The sequence below is a fragment of the Ranitomeya variabilis genome, chromosome 1, assembly GCF_051348905.1.
Source record: "Ranitomeya variabilis isolate aRanVar5 chromosome 1, aRanVar5.hap1, whole genome shotgun sequence".
In the NCBI taxonomy this organism is placed as follows: Eukaryota; Metazoa; Chordata; class Amphibia; order Anura; family Dendrobatidae; genus Ranitomeya; species Ranitomeya variabilis.
The window spans coordinates 871,299,127-871,318,988 of NC_135232.1; the positions used below are offsets into that span (position 1 = coordinate 871,299,127).

General features: G+C 45.1%; 1 protein-coding gene across 6 annotated transcripts in view; it reads right to left on the reverse strand.

Annotated features, from left to right (window-relative positions):
* STPG2 (sperm tail PG-rich repeat containing 2) overlaps positions 1-19,862 on the reverse strand; it is a 1,269,209-nt gene that overhangs the window by 1,234,832 nt on the left and 14,515 nt on the right. For 5 of the 6 annotated variants that reach the window (XM_077277541.1, XM_077277534.1, XM_077277546.1 and 2 more), the window contains one exon: positions 12,407-12,553. In XM_077277541.1, the coding sequence (XP_077133656.1) occupies positions 12,407-12,553 (147 nt within the window). Of the gene's footprint in view, positions 1-12,406; positions 12,554-19,862 lie in introns of those variants that run through there. The other variant, XM_077277553.1, reaches the window with a different exon arrangement.

The window sequence follows — 19,862 nt, forward strand, 5'->3', positions numbered from 1 at the left end:
GGTCTCGGTTCCGCTGCAACAGCTCCCGACACTGTTGCCTCTGGGCCAGCATCAGAGTCTCTGCAATGGTGACATCGTCCACAGTGACTTTGGGACTGGCCCTTAGGCAAGGGTTGTCCATCGATTCTTGGTCTCACCAGGGTTTGAGCAAGTTCACATGATAGACCTGGTGCGACTTCCTTCGCCCCAGCTAGTATATCTTGTAATTAACTTCACCCAGTTTTTCCACCACCTCGTATGGGCCTTGCCACTTGGCTAGGAACTTACTTTCCACGTGGGTATAACCACTAACACGCAGTCCCCTTGCTGGAACTGTCTCAGCCTCGCTGATTGATTATACACTCTTGCCTGTGCCTCCTGTGCCTGGAGAAGATGCTCCTTCACAATAGGCATCACTTTCGCCATTCTCTCCTGCAGCTGGGTGACATGCTCTATGATGTCCCGGTGTGGTGTGACTTCAGCTTCCCATTTTTCCTTGGCGATGACCAGGAGCCCTCATGGATGTCGACCATATAGGAGCTCGAACGGAGAGAAGCCAGTTGAGGCCAGGGGAACATCAGGGAGAAGAGCAGAAACGGAAGCAGGTAGTCCCAGTCTCCACCGTCCTCTCAATGACCTTTTCGAGCATGGCTTTTAAGGTTTTATTGAAGAGCTCAACTAGGCCATCGGTCTGTGGATGGTACACTGACGTTCGCAGCTGGGCAATTTGGAGGACCCTACAGAGTTATTTCATTTCCTTTAACATGAAGGGGGTTCCCTGGTCTGTCAGAATCGCCTTCGGCAGGCCCATCCTAGCAAAAATATGGACAAGTTCCCGGGTAATACACTTAGCTGAAGAGTTCCTTAGGGGTACTGCTTCAGAGTACCAGGTCGCATAGTCCATGACCACTAGGATATATTGGTGCCCTCGTGCAGACTTAGCTAAAGGACCTACTAGGTCCATGGCAATTCGCTCAAACGAGCTTTCTATTACTAGTAACGGGACTAGAGGACTTTGGAAGTGCGCCGAGAGAGAGGTTTTCTGGTAGGTGAGTCAGGACCTACAGTAATTTAGGATCTTCCAATAACATCTCTGCCAATAGAGCCTCTGCAGAATTATCTCCTGTATTTGCTCCAACCCCAGATGTCCCCCCAAAACATGCGAAAGGGCCATGTCTAGAACCCTCCGCCGGTATGGTCCTGGAACCACTAGCTGCTCCACTATTTCACCTCCCCTCAGTGTAGTCACTCTATAGAGCAATTCGCTATTGACTGCAAAGTTTGGGTACCTGGTGTCAGCCCCCCACTCTTAACCCCTTCATGACTTTGGGATTTTCCATTTTTCCGTGTTTGTTTTTCGCTCCCCTCCTTCCCAGAGCCATAACGTTTTTATTTTTCTGTCATTTTGGCCATATGAGGGCTTATTTTTTGCAGGACGAGTTGTACTTTTGAAGGACATCATTGGTTTTACCATGTCGTGTACTAGAAAATGGGAAAAAAATTCCAAGTGCGGTGAAATTGCAAAAAAAGTGCAGTCCCACACTTGTTTTTTATCTGGCTTTTTGCTAGGTTCACTAAATGCTAAAACTGACATGCCACTATGATTCTCCAGGTCATTACGAGTTCATAGACACCTAACATGACTAGGTTATTTTTTATCTAAGTGGTGAAAAAAAAATCCAAACTTTGCAAAAAAAAATAAAAAATTTGCGCCATTTTCCAATACTCGTAGCGTCTCCATTTTTCATGATCTGGGGTCGGTTCAGGGCTTATTTTTTGCATGCCGAGCTGGCGTTTTTAATGATACCATTGCGGTGCAGATATGTTCTTTTGATCGCCCGTTATTGCATTTTAATGCAATGTTGCGGCGACCAAAAAAACGTAATTCTGGCGTTTCGAATTTTTTTCGCGTTACGTCGTTTAGTGATCAAGTTAATGCTTTTTTTTTATTGATAGATCGGGCGATTCTGAATGCGGCGATACCAAATATGTGTAGGTTTGATTATTTGTTTATTGATTTATTTTGTATGGGGCGAAAGGGGGGTGATTTAAACTTTTTTATTTTATTTATTTTTTCACATTTTTTTACTTTTTTTTTTACTTTTGCCATGCTTCAATAGCTTCTGTGGGAGGCTAGAAGCTGGCACAACACGATCGGCTCTGCTACATAGCAGTGATCTGATGTTCGCTGCTATGTAGCAGAAATACAGGTGTGCTGTGAGCGCCGACCACAGGGTGGCGCTCACAGCTGCCGGGGATCAGTAACCATAGAGGTCTCAAGGACCTCTATGGTTACTATTCAGAAGCATCGCCGACCTCCGATCATGTGACAGGCGTCGGCGATGCACTCATTTCCAGCCGCCCGGCCAGAAGCGCTGGTTAAATGCCGCTGTCTGCCTTTGACAGCGGCATTTAACTAGTTAATAGCGGCGGGTGAATCGCAATTTCACCCGCCGCTATTGCGGGCACGTGTCAGCTGTTCAAAACAGCTGACATGTCCCGGCTTTGATGCGGGCTCACCGCGGAGCCCTGCATCAAAGCAGGGGATCTGACCTCGGACGTACTATCCCGTCCCGGAGTTAAGCATCCCCATCAATCACAGACACATTTTCAAAGGCCCCTTTTAGGGTAATGCAGCGCCCCAGAGTCCTGGTCGTTGCAGTACTGACGCTCCGCCACTAAGGGGAGTGATGGTACGTCTGATGGCACTAAAGGAGTTCACCTGACCAGGTATCACAGTCACACATTACACTTCACACTCTGGCCTCCAGGGGGAGCAAAGGGTTCTATGTATTAGGCCACTCCTCACAATCTGGTAAAACTGGGGGTTGGATAGGAAATTAGAAGAGAAGCTGACTGGGTTTGATCCAGGCAACATCCTGTGGCAGAGGGTGTTGCGGGGAAGATTCAGGGGGGTCCCTGTCAGGGGTGGGATCCTGACAGTGGCCTAGTGAAAAGGACAGAACGTTACGGAGCCACGCCTGCACCCGTTGCGGTGGCATCCTAAGAAAGGACACGAAGTGAGGTTTATTGTGGAGAAGTGAGAAACGAGATCACAGCACAAAGGAGAATAGAACCAGTAGGAGTCGTGCCTTAAGAACCTGGCAACATCCTACTGAGATGCGTAGCCGGTGGCCGGAACGCCGAGGAAGTATTGGGCTCCAAGCATTACTTCAAACAGCGGCAGGACAGTTAATTATAGGTTGGCTGTCTCACCTAAATCACCTAAGCAGACATAGGAGGCAATTGTGGGAGAGGGGCATCTCTAGGGTCACAGAATAACTCCAGGCCTACCCGTCATAAGGGTGCGTCCTAGCCAAATCATCTGGGGGACGGAGAAAGAACATCAGAACAGATACGAGTTGTGAGAAAGAACATCAGAAACAGACACAACAGTTGTGAGGACTATCCCGTGGTGCTCAGCAGGGAGGTACTACAACACACAGGCGCTAGAAGGTAGGCACTGATTTCCGCCTGCAAAGGAAACTCTGGATGTGCCTTCGGACCGGCCGGTCTCAGCCAGCCCTGTTAGCATTGCTCCGGATTGTGGATCCTGAAGCCTTCAGTAAAGAGGTAAAGAGACTGCAACCCTGTGTACTTGTTATTCATCGCGACTGGCACCACGCACCGTCATCACACCTTTCATTGGACGCCCCTTAGCAGGGTCACGGACCAGGTCTAGCCACCGTGACAACCCCAGGACCGAGACAGAGAGGCCCGGTACCGAGTACCCCGCGGCCCTGCATCTGGGGGCGCTCCAACTTGGCGTCACGAACAGGATCTACTTAAGCCTGAAGAATCAGGTCATGTGTGCCTTGGAACTGTGTCTGAATTGTGCTTGAATTGTGACTTATTGCAAAGATTGTGTATTGTTATTGCCGCCAAACATTCCCGCCAAAACCGCCGCCATTGCAGAGCCACGAGGAGCGCAGAGGAAGAAGAAGGGTGCGCCATGGGAGGAGACTATCAAATCGGCGCCAAAAGTGGCGACCGCCCCCTCCGACTACTGCTGCAAGATGATGACCTGCCCCGAGGCAGAAGAGAACTGCCCCCCCGGATTGCAACGGCAGGAACCAAGACAAGAAGGAGCCCCACCTCGGAAAAATGGTGGAGCCAGGTGCATGTGCAGTTACCGACCTCGAGACCGCGAAGGTGACCAGCGAGTACCTGAACGACGACGGAGTGATCCCGGATTATCCCCACCGGCCAGAAGCGGGTCCCAACTCACCACAGCTGAAGGACCTGAACTTCTCAGAGCCGCAGGAGGGGGAGCTGAGTCAACCCATTCCGGACATGGAGCCAGCCGATGCGAAGCAATGGAAGTTGGAGTTGTGCCAGGAGGACGCCTTGGAAGAGCCGCGGTCCGAGCCGCAGCCGACTCCAGTGTTCTCGTCAGTGGAACAGATCGGCATCAGTGGAACCACATCAGACGCAGGTATGGAAAGCGCCCCTGCTCTCCCGACCGATCCTGCTCCCATGACTGCTCCCCGTCCCGACAATGACCGATTCTTCTCCCCCGAGCTGGTAGTGATAACCCCCGATACTATGGAGAAGCTGGTGCCTCCATTACGGACAACTATGGGAGAGCCGCTAGATGTGAGCTCGGAGGGGGTGATCTTCCAATGGGATACTCTGAGGACTGGGTCAGACGGGGCCAGGCAGGAGGGCCTCAGCATTGCCATGCTCACCTGGGAACAGTATAAACAATGCTTCATTCTGCACTGGAAGAACCGAAAAGAGACTGAACAAAGTGATCCACCGAAGGTACAAAACCCAAAGACTGCACGCGGTAAGAAGGACTTGGTAAAACGGGGGACTGTACTAGCCTTTCACCCGAAACGGGGTTGGGGCTCTATACAAGAACCAGGACTGCCGACTGAAATCTTCTTTACCAGCTACAATATGAAGACCCCGTTCCGCAATAGATGTGACAATCAGCTACTATGCAGAGGGGACCAGGCGACCTACACTCGCCATTGGAGTGCGCAGGGGTGGTGCGCTCGAGACGTCCAACGATGCGAGCCGGCAGTAGCGCCACCTGCTGTCCCGACTACGACTAACCCTGATTTGACAAATTCTACCACTATCACTACGGTGTGCATTATCGCCGCTACTGAACTTGCAACTAAAGCCGACATTCGAATCCAGACGCCGAGTGACCTGACCGCACCTGGAAGACAAACCAATGACACCGACCCCGCATCAGCCGAGAACAAAGAACCGCAGCCCTACTGGTCAGGAGGTGTTCGCCACCAGCTGCTGCGGTATAACCGACTGTGAGAATAGACCTCGGAGCCATGAGGATGTAAATAGTTACTTGTTTGTTTTCCTGATATTTAGCTGCTTTAAACCTGACCAGGGTTATTCTTAAAGGGGTCCCTTTGTTTACCTGGGATCCCTATTGTTTTTTTTGCTTTTTGTTTTTGTTTTTGTTCGTCATTGTTTACAAAGACTGCCGAATCATGGACGGTGAATGATTCACAAACTGTGTTGTAAATAGTTTGCACCTTCTTAAAGGTGCCCCCTACTGGTTTTACAAAAAGGAGAGCTTTTTGAAGAGACTGTTCTTGAATACAGCGCAGAAGTTCTTGCCTTTAAACGGACTTGCAGATAGAGAGTCTGCACTACCTCAAAGAGACTTTAGTCCCTCTTAAAGGGAATGTTCACGTGTTGTACTTAAGTATGATGTTGCCTTAAGAAAAAGTTGGATTGTAATAATGTTTACATAGGGATAGTATGTAGTTAGTTAGATAGCAATAGGAATTGTTTAATGATGTTACTAGAGATTGAGGACAGGAAAGAGTTGAAAGCCGAATTTCAATAAAGTGAACCCGTAGTGGTTAGTGAGTCCTCCAGGAAACCATAGAGAGATGGTTGATTGATCTTGTACTGCGAATAAAAATTGAGCTAATAGAAGAAAAGAGGCAGTAGGTCCGGACGAGTAGCCAGGCGGTCCTGCATATTCAAAGTAAAAGTGTTGTATTTAGAAAATAAAGACAAAGTTAATTTATATCTTAGAGTTTTATAGTAGGCCTTTAGTGGGTTCAGCTTATACGCCCTTAAAGGAAAAGTTAAATTATTGTTCAAAAATTTGCACTTAATAGATAGAATACCCGGCTGGGTAATGATGGTTATTTATAGTCGAGTTAGTCATAAGTGTTATTTATAACCTTGAGTAGAAATGTAAATATGTTTCTGTTTGTAACGTTCAAGTGTCCTTACCTCCCATAAAGGGAAGCACTGTTAAATTTACTTTTTCATTGCATTCCAAAAATTTGTATGTCTTTTGCTAATATGTATTGATGTTCTTCTTCCCAGTCCGGGAGTACTGGATTTAACCGGGGGGGGGGAGTCCTGGTCATTGCAGTACTGACGCTCCGCCACTAAGGGGAGTGATGGTACGTCTGATGGCACTAAAGGAGTTCACCTGACCAGGTATCACAGTCACACATTACACTTCACACTCTGGCCTCCAGGGGGAGCAAAGGGTTCTATGTATTAGGCCACTCCTCACAATCTGGTAAAACTGGGGGTTGGATAGGAAGTTAGAAGAGAAGCTGACTGGGTTTGATCCAGGCAACATCCTGTGGCAGAGGGTGTTGCGGGGAAGATTCAGGGGGGTCCCTGTCAGGGGTGGGATTCTGACAGTGGCCTAGCGAAAAGGACAGAATGTTACGGAGCCGCGCCTGCATCCGTTGCGGTGGCATCCTAAGAAAGGACACGAAGCGAGGTTTATTGTGGAGAAGTGAGAAACGAGATCACAGCACAAAGGAGAATAGAACCAGTAGGAGTCGTGTCTTAAGATCGTGGCAACATCCTACTGAGGCGCGTAGCCGGTGGCCGGATCGCTGAGGAAGTATTGGGCTCCAAGCATTACTTCAAACAGCGGCAGGACAGTTAATTATAGGTTGGCTGTCTCACCTAAATCACCTAAGCAGACATAGGAGGCAATTGTGGGAGAGGGGCGTCTCTAGGGTCCCAGAATAACTCCAGGCCTACCCGTCATACGGGTGCGTCCTAGCCAAATCATCTGGGGGACGGAGAAAGAACATCAGAACAGATACGAGTTGTGAGAAAGAACATCAGAAACAGACACAACAGTTGTGAGGACTATTCCGTGGTGCTCAGCAGGGAGGTACTACAACACACAGGCGCTAGAAGGTAGGCACTGATTTCCACCTGCAAAGGAAACTCTGGATGTGCCTTTGGACCGGCCGGTCTCAGCCAGCCCTGTTAGCAGTGCTCCGGATTGTGGATCCTGAAGCCTTCAGTAAAGAGGTAAAGAGACTGCAACCCTGTGTCCTTGTTATTCATTGCGACTGGCACCACGCACCACCATCACACCTTTCATTGGACGCCCCTTAGCAGGGTCACAGACCGGGTCTAGCCACCGTGACAACCCCAGGACCGAGACAGAGAGGCCCGGTACCGAGTACCCCGCGGCCCTGCGTCTGGGGGCGCTCCAGTAAGATCCCACATTTGAGCATTCCCAAAATCTTCCCCAGAAATCCCCAGCTCAGGAACCTCAGCGTCACTTGTCACCGTTTCGTCCTCATCACCAGCTAGGACACACAAGGGGAACTCCTCCACCTCCGACTGCGACAGGGATACTTCAGGGTGGCGCTGGCTCCTGCCTGAGCCACTGAGTAGCCAGAATAAGCTGAAGTCCCGCCTGATTATCTCGGGGTGTAGTAAGTCTATGACTACCCAACCTCATGGAACTCCATACCACGGCTTGTTTTAATCAACACTCTGGCAACAGGGTAGTCTTAGGTATCCCCGTGGATACAGCACACGCCCATGTGTTTCCCTGGGATCATCTGGTGTGGTGCCCAGACAGTTCCGGGGGGTCTTCTTGAGCAACCTAGGTCTGCACCGGCCTGGTGAGAGAGTGAATAAATCTGTCCATGATGACCCACTCGACCATCTGGGCTGGTGTGGAGGACTCCGTCTGCAACCATTTCTGGACCAAATGCCACAAGTCAAACATTTGTGAGCAGGGAGGTTTATCACCACAATACGCCTAGTGATGAACCTTTTGGGCTCTGACAGACAAAATTTTCCCCTGAGCATGCCAATATCTCCATTTTGAACTTGGCATATTCTTGGGCATCCTGCAAAGCCAAGTTAAAATAGGTTTTCTGGGGTTCACTTGTCACATAGGTGGCAAGCACCTCCGCCCAATGCTCCAGGGGAAGTCTCTCTGGCTCTGCAACCTGTTCAAAAATGGTCAAAAATGCCTCTATATCATCTGCTAGGGTCATCTTTTGCATAGCTCGTCTTACCGCTTTACAGACGCAGCAGTCATCATCTTGATGTGGGGGAGGGGCAGTTTCTCTGCTGCGGACATCTCTCGCCAGGAGTTCCATCTGCCTTTGCTGTTGTTGCAGCTGTTGTATTACGAGTTTATTAGTCTCCTGCTCTACTTGGTGCTGAGTAGCTCCTCCATTTTGTTCTATCACTGTTCTATCTCCTTAGCTGCCTTAACCCAGGACACACGATTTGTCCACTGCTGCTACTCGTGTTCCTGGAACATTTCCCCGTATCCAAAACACCACTTGTGGAAGGTCGGCTCACTTAACTGCTCTTTGATGTAGACACAGGCACTTTTGTGTTTAAAGTCTTTGGGTGGTTTATTGCATCATAAACCAAAAACCCAAAATGGTAACAGAAAAACAGCCTTTTTGTCTCAAAAGAAAATAAACAGTTCATACACAGTCCTGCCCAGTACTTCTGAGACAACACATATGGCAGCTCTCACAGGAGCTTCAGCATGGGGACTTCCTTGCCTCCACACAACACAGATCGGAGAAAAAAACTGGCTGGACATTTATTTCACCAGCCATACCCTTGAGGAAGAGATATAGTGAGTAGGCGTTTTGCCCTTTTCTTTACCAACTCACATAAAAACCCACCCATAACATGGCAGCTTAACTCCTTCAGCGCACAGCATGCTGAAAACAAACTTTTGGGTTTCTAGATCAAGGAGAAAAGCAATCTCCGTGACACATATCTCCCCTCACATACAGTGCCAGTGACCCTGTCACAATATATGCACATACTGTACATACACAGTTTATATATATATATATATATATATATATATATATATATATATATATATATATACACAGTGTGATACACTAGGAGAGGGTAGGGCAGGTTGTGTGGCGGTTCAGTAGGTTCAGGATCACTGCAGGCTGTAGCCTTGTCGGAAGAGGTGAGTCTTCAGGTTCTTTTTGGAGGTTTCTATGGTAGGCGAGAGTCTGATGTGTTGGGGTAGTGAGTTCCAGAGTATGGGGGAAGCACGGGAGAAGTCTTGGATGCGGTTATGGGAAGAAGAGATGAGAGGGGAGTAGACAAGGAGGTCTTGAGAGGATCGGAGGTTGCGTGAAGGTAGGTACCGGGAGACCATGTCTCAGATGTAGGAAGGAGATAGGTTGTGGATGGCTTTGTATGTCATTGTGAGGGTAAATTCAAAAAAGTTCATTTTTTTTCTCATTAATGTACACTCTGCACCCCACTTGACTAAAAAAAAAACAGAAATGTAGAATTTTTTGCAAATTTATTAAAAAAGAAAAACTGAAATATCACATGGTCATAAGTATTCAGACCCTTTGCTCAGTATTGAGTAGAAGCACCCTTTTGAGCTAGGAAGGAATGGCAGAGGATCCCCAAATCCAGTTGTGGAAAACTTGTTGCATCATTTCCAAGAAGACTCATTGCTGTACTAGCTCAAAATGGTGCTTCTACTCAATACTGAGCAAAGGGTCTGAATACTTATGACCATGTGATATTTCAGTCTTTCCTTTTTAATAAATTTTCTAAAATTTCTACATTTCTGTTTTTTTCAGTCAAGATGGGGTGCAGAGTGTACATTAATGAGAAAAAAAATGAACTTTTTTTTAAATTTACCCTCTCAATGACATACAAAGCCATTCACAACCTATCTCCTCCATACATCTGTGACATGGTCTCCCGGTACCTACCTACACGCAACCTCCAATCCTCTCAAGACCTCCTTCTTTACTCCCCTCTCATCTCTTCTTCCCATAACCGCATCCAAGACTTCTCTCGTGCTTCCCCTATACTCTGGAACTCACTACCCCAACACATCAGACTCTCGCCTACCATAGAAACCTTCAAAAAGAACCTGAAGACTCACCTCTTCCGACAAGCCTACAGCCTGTAGTGATCCTGAACCTACTGAACCGCCGCACAACCTGCCCTACCCTCTCCTAGTGTATCATCACCCATCCCCTGCAGACTGTGAGCCCTCGCGGGCAGGGTCCTCCCTCCTTATGTACCCGTGTGCCTTGTTTTTTGCTCGTGTTTAATGTATTTGTCTATATTTGCCCTGTATTCACATGTAAAGCGCCATGGAATAAATGGCGCTATTAAAATGTATAATAATAATAATAATAATTTACCAAATGGCTGCAATGAAACAAAGAGTGAAGAATTTAAAGGGGTCAGAATACTTTCCGTACGCACTGTACATTTCAGTAGGTCAACTTTTCGGATTTTAAAATAATTTTTTCAAGCTGGTGTTTATAACCAGTATTGTATTATAGTATTGTAATTTACTGAGATAATGACTTTTGGGTTTTCATTGGCTGTAAGCCATAATCATCAACATTAACAGAAATAAACACTTGAAATAGATCACTCTGTTTGTAATGACTCTATATAATATATGTGATTCACTTTTTGTATTGAAGAACAAACAAATTAACTTTTTGATGATATTCTAATTTTGTAAGATGCACCTGTATACAGCCAATGTCATTAAGAACTATCTTTATAGCTCTTTTAAAACCTGTGTTCAAGTGTTTCGAAGGGTGATCACATTAAATATTGATTTAATTTTGTTCTTTCTTTTGTTCATTCACTTTGCATTTTGTTATTTGATAAAATAAACTATTAACACTTTTATTTTTGAAAGCATTGTTAATTTGCAGCATTTTTCTACACATGTCTATATCTTGTATAAAGTAATAAATATAATATATTACATTTATTAGGAAGGGAGGGCTGCTGGGTGCAATTTTCCATTCAGGTAACAGAATCGGCCATGCCTATTCAGCATGATATGTTGCAGCCTTAATCAAAGGTATACTTCAGTTGCTTTTAGCGGGATATTAATAAGGCCTATGTGTCAACTTTGTTCAGTTCTGTATGCTTTGGTGGTTTACCAGAGTATTGTTTATTCTGGACAGGTTTCTAGTCCATTGCAGAGGTCTGGTTGTGTTGTTTAGACCACACTAGACTGCTGCACAATAACCAAATGATTTTTAAAAATTATTTTATCTCACTCCTGATCTAATAATATCCAAAATTTAAATAAAGCATAATGAAATTGGTTTAGTTTATGACTGACTAGCTATCTGGAAAAAAACATCACTTTTAAAGTCAACCTCTAATTGAAGGAGAATGTGAAGAATAAATGGTCTTCATTTGTTGTTTGAATTCATTTTTTATATCATATTTAGCTGTCAGGAAATTTATGAATCTACTGCCTCAGCAAATACTAGTGTTCATCATATGAATATTGCTTACTGCAAATCTTCCAAGGAGAACTGCTGTTGATTTCAAGAGTCTATAACTCTCTCAGAAAAAAAACATCTCTAATATCACATTTTTTTCTCTTCCTAGAAATCTTCTCCTGACAGATGCTCAGCCTTGAAATGTAATTCCATCTACATAATGATACATGATTTAGGCTGTGTTCACATGTGCATCATGGCTACTGGAAATAATAGAGCCATGAGAGCTTGGATTTATGCTTTGATAAATCCAGATTCAAATAGAGTTCATAGGGATCTGTTGGGATCTAATGCATTATGATGCCCATTGAGGTTTTTGAATTTTTGATGGTTCCTCTTTTTTGCCATAAAAAATACCGGAATGTAAAAATACCAGAAGACCAGACATTAGCAGACGAGAACGATATCACGTTGAACGGGCTGCTCTGCGGTAAATGAGAAGCTTTGTGTGTCCCAAAATGGTTCTTTATTATTCTAATGCATTTCGGAGCCAGACTGGCACCTTTCTCAAGGATAAAACAAATATTTTTTGCCTGGAGAAAGATGCCGAAATGCGTTAGCACAATAAAAAATCATTTTGAAACAACAAAGGCTTCTCCTTTACCTTAGCACAGCTTGTCCAATGTGATATTGTCCTATTCTACTATGATTCATCTGGAAGAAGTTTTTCTCTTCCAAACATTGGGCCATAGCAGCAGTTACACGCATCTACAGGTGTTTTGCCTTCACACGATACCAAAAGGTGAGCACACACTCCCTCCTTTCTCAATCTTTACCAGATGATACTGCTCTGTGTGTGTCCTCTGTTCTTAAACATGCAACATTATCAATTTATAATTAGTCCCTCAGATGACCCAATAGCAATAAAAATAACGATGTACTTTTTGAGGTTTTGGAGAGATCCTCGTTGTCCCGTCTATATACTTCCCAAGCTGCAAGTCATATGTTCCAGGTCCAGGCACAGAGGAGACAGGCTCTTGAAAACGTTTTTCTTTGTTCTGGATAGTTTGTCCTCCTTTCACCTTTTCCTAAAAAATAATACCCATGATTGTTGTAGCGTAACACAGGGATAACAAAACACCAGATGCCAGCTGGAACAGCTGCACCGAGGCATCCGAATGAAACAGGATAGTTAATAGCAAGCTGCAACCAAGCTTGTAATTGTTAAAATAAATATGCTACTTGGAATAATATATTCAGTATAACGCCACCGAGCACTTTTAAAGAGCTTGCTAGCAGCCTAATTGTCTCATTTGTAAATGTGACGAGGTTGCACAACACTATAAATGTAAATATTTTTCCTTCTTAAAAAGTGGATGTAATAAAATAATATAATTGGGCGATATATACTTGAGCGGAAAACTGAAATGTTGTATTAGCCTAGAAAATGCGCACATTTCTACCAGCAAGTGATAAAAAATACAAGCTGCAATTCTACTCCTGTAATCTCAACAAACGGTAAATTATTTCATATTATCAATGAATTACCTACACACAGTATATTACATAGCCAGCATATTGTAACATTGGGTCACACCCTGAACTGGCCCCCATAACCTTTAACTATAACCCTGAACCCAATATCCTGCATAATGATGTTAGCTATATACGATATCAGCCATACAGTAGTGGCCAAAAGTATTGACACCCCTGCAATTCTGTCAGATAATACTCAGTTTATTCCTGAAAATGATTGCAATCACAAATTCTTTGGTATTATTATCTTCATTTAATTTGTCTTAAATGAAAAAACACAAAAGAGAATGAAGCAAAAAGCAAAACATTGATCATTTCACACAAAACTCCAAAAATGGGCCAGACAAAAGTATTGGCACCCTCAGCCTAATACTTGGTTGCACAACCTTTAGCCAAAATAACTGCGACCAACCGCTTCCGGTAACCATCAATGAGTTTCTTACAATGCTCTGCTGGAATTTTAGACCATTCTACTTTGGCAAACTGCTCCAGGTCCCTGATATTTGAAGGGTGCCTTCTCCAAACTGCCATTTTTAGATCTCTCCACAGGTGTTCTATGGGATTCAGGTCTGGACTCATTGCTGGCCACCTTAGAAGTCTCCAGTGCTTTCTCTCAAACCATTTTCTAGTGCTTTTTGAAATGTGTTTTGGGTCATTGTCCTGCTGGAAGACCCATGACCTCTGAGGGAGACCCAGCTTTCTCACACTGGGCCCTACATTATGCTGCAAAATTTGTTGGTAGTCTTCAGACTTCATAATGCCATGCACACGGTCAAGCAGTCCAGTGTCAGAGGCAGCAAAGCAACCCCAAAACATCAGGGAACCTCCGCCATGTTTGACTGTAGGGACCGTGTTCTTTTCTTTGAATGCCTCTTTTTTTCTCCTGTAAACTCTATGTTGATGCCTTTGCCCAAAAAGCTCTACTTTTGTCTCATCTGACCAGAGAACATTCTGCCAAAACGTTTTAGGCTTTTTCAGGTAAGTTTTGGCAAACTCCAGCCTGGCTTTTTTATGTTTCGGGGTAAGAAGTGGGGTCTTCCTGGGTCTCCTACCATACAGTCCCTTTTCATTCGGACGCCGACGGATAGTACGGGTTCACAAAAAACAAAAAGACAGCGCCACAATGGATGGTGAAAAAATAGACACAAGGGCGCACGTCCAAAGCCAGGGAGCCCATCCCGGACAGTACCAAGACCACAAAAAACAAAAAGACAGCACCACAATGGATGGTGAAAAAATAGGAGCTTACATTTATTCTGCCTCCTGTAGCGACAGGAGGCAGAATAAATGTAAGCTCCTATTTTTTCACCATCCATTGTGGCGCTGTCTTTTTGTTTTTTGTGGTCTTGGTACTGTCCGGGATGGGCTCCCTGGTTTTGGACGTGCGCCCTTGTGTCCGCTGAGACCTTCAGTCTATGTATAAAAGGGTGCGGTTTTGACTTTCTTTTGTTTTGACTCGGATAGTACGGGTTGACTCTGTTGTACCCTCGGACTGCAGGGCAGCTTGAACTTGTTTGAATGTTAGTCGAGGTTCTTTATCCAACATCCGCACAATCTTGCGTTGAAATCTCTTGTCAATTTTTCTTTTCCGTCCACATCTAGGGAGGTTAGCCACAGTGCCATGGGCTTTAAACTTCTTGATGACACTGCGCACGGTAGACACAGGAACATTCAGGTCTTTGGAGATGGACTTGTAGCCTTGAGATTGCTCATGCTGCCTCACAATTTGGTTTCTCAAGTCCTCAGACAGTTATTTGGTCTTCTTTCTTTTCTCCATGCTCAATGTGGTACACACAAGGACACAGGACAGAGGTTGAGTCAACTTTAATCCATGTCAACTGGCTGCAAGGGTGATTTAGGTATTGCCAACACCTGTTAGGTGCCACTGGTAAGTTACAGGTGCTGTTAATTACACAAATTAGAGAAGCATCACATGATTTTTCGAACAGTGCCAATACTTTTGTCCACCCCCTTTTTTGTTTGGTGTGGAATTATATCCAATTTGGCTTTAGGACAATTCTTTTTGTGTTTTTTTCATTTAAGACAAATTAAATGAAGATAATAATACCAAAGAATTTGTGATTGCAATCATATTCAGGAAGAAACTGAGTATTATCTGACAGAATTGCAGGGGTGTCAATACTTTTGGCCACAACTGTAAATGTCCAATAGGTAGGTTTCCAAAAAAAAACAGTAGAGTTTCTAAGTGTCCCTATTGCCTCCTGTGAGATATGGGAAAAGTATAAGTAATTGATATCATTTTGATATCTGATGGAATGCCCTGTCAGATGCAGTGGCTCAAAGATACTCACTCCAAACTCAGCCCCCACCTTTTGCGTTCACTCAGGCCAAAAGGCAAGTCAAATACACCTTATACAATGGGAATTCATTATCCAGCAAAGGCACTTCCTTGGACAGAGAAGACCAATGTTTTTCTTTAATTAACCCAAGCAAATAGGCCTTTGAAGCTCTCTCCAGGGGGAATCGAAAGACCACACAGGGGTGTAAATTCTTGTGCAGGACCAGCCAACTGGAGTCCTTTGTTTGACTCACGCAGACATCCTGGCACCAAAGATCCCAGACCAGCACAGGGCTTTGAGACACTGAATATGGAAAATTACTGATAATAACAGAATGCAATATCTCTGAGCCTAGCAGAGCACATAATCTGAATCGGCATTCCGTCCCCCACATGCCCGTACCCTGCAGCCACCTGTAGAACTCTGCGTTATTGGGTTATAAAGCATAGCTACCAGGAATTACATACGGTAGGCATATTTGGTCTCCCTGCACAGATAAAATCCAGCAGAACCCAGTGGCGCTACCGCTGTCTTAGGTAGACCCTTGGGCGGAAAGTTATGAGAATCCATGGTTGTGGACAGAAAACCATGCTCTCAGATATGGGAGGAGAGAGGTTGCACAAGCCCAGGGGTGGGCGCAGCGTGTGGGAAGGGGCAGCCTAGGTGACAATAAGCAGCTCCTCATTTTGGACTCAGTCTTTCTACTGTCAGGAGGCCCGTTAACTGGCCAGAGAATCATGTAACAAAGATTTGGACCTGTGATCCATCAGCACCTCCCTGTGGTCACATGCTACATAACACGGTAATTGCAATCTATCTGTACCCTACTCTTGTACTACACTCCTGACTGTGTACCTGTATATCTAATTTTGTATATGTATACCTGTATCTTTCTAGTGCGCCTTTCGGTGATTAAATATAAAATTAATCTTGGGCGAATCTTTTATCTTGATTCACGAATCCCAACGTCCGCACGCTCAGTTGGCTATTATATGCTACCCAGGATGGTATCTGACCCGATATAAGCCTGCTGTTAGATGAAACTTACATCGAACGACGAACTGGTGGTAACATAGCATACTGTGTTAGTGAGGAGCCCTGACAGTGACGGCCGGGAGGTTTATATATATACCCAGCCTGGAATGGTGATGTATATCCCTCCTCACTGGGAGCGCCACAATAACTCGTACTTATAAAGGAAGCCTTTCTGGCGACTATTTGCCCTTGGTGCAATTCCCTGACTGATCTGGGGCAAGTGATGGCGCCATAGAGCCGATCATTGATGGGTCCTTCTCTCCCCTCCCCAGATGTGGGTGAAGTCGACACACCCTTTCCCCTGTGCGATCCGTCACATCTCCTTATTGGACCCGTCGTTCTGACAACTTGTGTGTATTGGGATCCAGGCATACATAGAGGGAAGTTCAGAGCTGACTTTTGCTAGAATGTCGGATTCTTTAGTAGGCCATTAGGAACACTTGGGAACTCTTTTGTTAATGCGGGTTATTAATAAAATGTACCATTCTGATGTTGCCCACTTTTTTATAAATAAAGACGGGGAGCCCAAAATTGGTGATAGGTACTCTTGTATAAACAGCTCGTATACTATAATTAAAAACATTATTCGGCCACGGACAATGATTTTGCTGCTTCATTTGACCTCACGTCAGCAGAGCAGCTCTTCTTCTTTCGGTCTGCTCTGTCGATGGGGCATCACTGCTGACGTCATGCTGATTGACAGGCGACTTCCTGCAGGCCGGGAGCCGGTTTTAATCAGGATGACATCGTCAAAACAGAGCAGAAGAGCAGAAATTGCTCTGTCTAGGTTAAGTCAACGGAAGCCATAGAATCGCCTGCAGAAGCGGTCTGTGTCCACTTTGAGCTGGCAGAGATTGGCAACGGGCAGAACAGGCAAGTAGTTAGCACCTACCTGCCTCTAAATTCCTAGCCTCATAAGAAAAAAATACAAAAGTCCTAGATTTCTTTTAGAAAACCAAGAAAATGTAGAAGAAATCAACTCTGCTACCCCACTTCTGGTTGCAACAATGGTGCAACATGCTGAGACCAAAAAACTGCATCCATGCTAATCCTGACACATAGGTTCTCATACACGTTAAATGAATGTCAGCTAAACCTATGATTCTGATGACCATGTAATGAGTATGGGAGCCACCGGGCTCTTTCTAATGGCAAATGTTAAAGGAAAGACGGGTCAGGCATGTTTTATTTTAACATGTAAAATTCTCTCATTAAATATGATCTGCTGCCAGAGTTGTCTAAAGCTGGCTATACACATGAGAAAGCTGTCAGCCAAAAGCTAAAAGTTCACTCAGAAAACAGCTATTTGTTCAAATCTCCTCATTCACTTGAGCACTTGGCTCGACCGAGAGTTCATGTGTTCTACACAAGGAGGGGAGAAGAAATCCACTGTCAGACACCTCTTGCGGTGATGTATTTTCCCTGAAAACAAAAAGCACCAACTGTTGAAATCCAACAAATTGAGTTTGAAATGAGTAGGTTTTGATTACTTTCATGTAATTAATTAAAGAGCCTTAAGAACAGTGAGCTGAGAATGTATGTGTACAGGTGGGGAGTGACAGGAGAAATTGCTGATGGCTGACATCTGATTTGCAAAGAAGTAACTACGCATTGGGTAAGACAGCTGCAATGATTTATGATATTAGATCTATTTGAGAACATAGTATAATGATTACCATCATTTCCTATTTCCTGTGAAAATGTGTTCATCTTCGTTAAAAACGCACAGAATAATGCCAAAGTTTTCTCTGTATCAACATATTTTGGCTATAAGTTGAACTCCTTGGACTTGAGTCTGCCATCAACCTATGAGGGAACGTTTTGGAAAAATTGCTATTAATCTGCAGATATGGCGTTAATCTGCAGGTTAATGGCATTCTGATGCAGCCCAGGGCCCGCATTGACAGCACATTTGCTGGCAGGAAATTACTTTCTCCCGCAGTCTCTCTCAGGAATCTCTGGCTTTCAGTCACAGAGGCACAGTTTCAGTCACCGCTCAGTATAAAGTGAGCAGTGGCTGTTTCCACATCCCCAGCGCTGACTGACAGCTGACTATGTACTGATGCACTGTAGAGCTGGCTCTTGGTCAGAGACGGGGCATGGTTACTGCACTGGCTGTGCCTCTATGAACGAAGGCTAGAGGCTGCCGGGAAGAATAAAGTTCATTTCCTCCCAGCAGCAGGCTCTCAGTGTGGCGGCTGCAGATTAATAGCATTTTTGACATTACAGGTTCCCTTTAAAGACTATAAACCATGTGTTAAGAATGACACCGGAGAGATCATGCAGAATCCCACCACTGCCACTACATGTGATGGACCCGCTCCTCGCCAACCACCTGACGGCACCATTTAGTCAGACGGATCACGTAATGCTATCTCCCCACTATCACCAACGTTACATTCCACACCCCTATGGATATGTAAGGTCAACTTGGTACAGTTTTACACAGACACCAGGGAGGCACGGGGATTGAGAGGATGTGGCCCATGCATTCACTCACGTGGCACCACACTCGCTCACAATCCTGACAGGCTGTGAGGCCCCTTTCACTTTATCAGTGAAACAGAGCGTTGCCAGCCCGAGAGGACTGCCACCAGTTCCTCATTAGATATAAACCCGCTCCATTAATGGGATTATATTGGGCCAGAAACCAGCCCGGTAGCATGGAAACTTAAACCGAGGAACGGACGTGTGGATTCGTGGATCGAGATAAACGAGTAGCCCAAGGTTAAATTATATATTTAATCACCTTAAGGGCACATTAGACAATGTGGATGATGGTTATACATATACAATGGTCAGATATGCAAATACAATAGTGGTAGGACAAAAGATATAAGCAGAATATATGGGCCACTTGCCATTAGATGAAAGGCTTGGTTTTTGGGGGAGGGGCTGCCATATGGGAGGCTTGTGGTCCCCTCTGTTCCTTGACTTCTTCCCATGCAATATGTCATTGTGACTTCCCCAGATGAAGAGCAATGGGCCATGCTATTCACGAGCATTCAGTCCCTTTTGGTCACTCCCCTCCTGCCCTCTGGGTTGAACCTAAATACCCTCCACTTGCATCTGGCAGCTAAAAACTCCAAAACCTAAGATGAGTCATGACTCTTTAATGGACAAGCCTAGAGAGGAGGTTTTGGCACCATCGGATCTGGCCAAGCCCTTGCTACACGTTAAGACCAAACACAGCTTTGCGATCTGGTTTCTACTGGCTGTTTTATGTATCTCCATACCTCTGGGTGCTATAATGGGTCGAGACCCAGGCAGGTGTTTGCCATGTTCTTGGGCTTTCGTAAAAATACACAATGTATGGCTAGGACGTACAGTATCTCCATAACTCCTTATGGAATCATAGCTGACTCAACAAAGCCGTTTAGACAGCATGTTATTCGCATGGCAAGCAAGCCTTTTGTTCTCAGATTAGCTGGCTCAAGGTGGGAGATCTGTCACTCACAGCCTTTTGACACTTGCTCCCCTCCTGCTGCTGCTAGCTGCACCCTGAAGGGGTCTAGGTGTTCTGCTA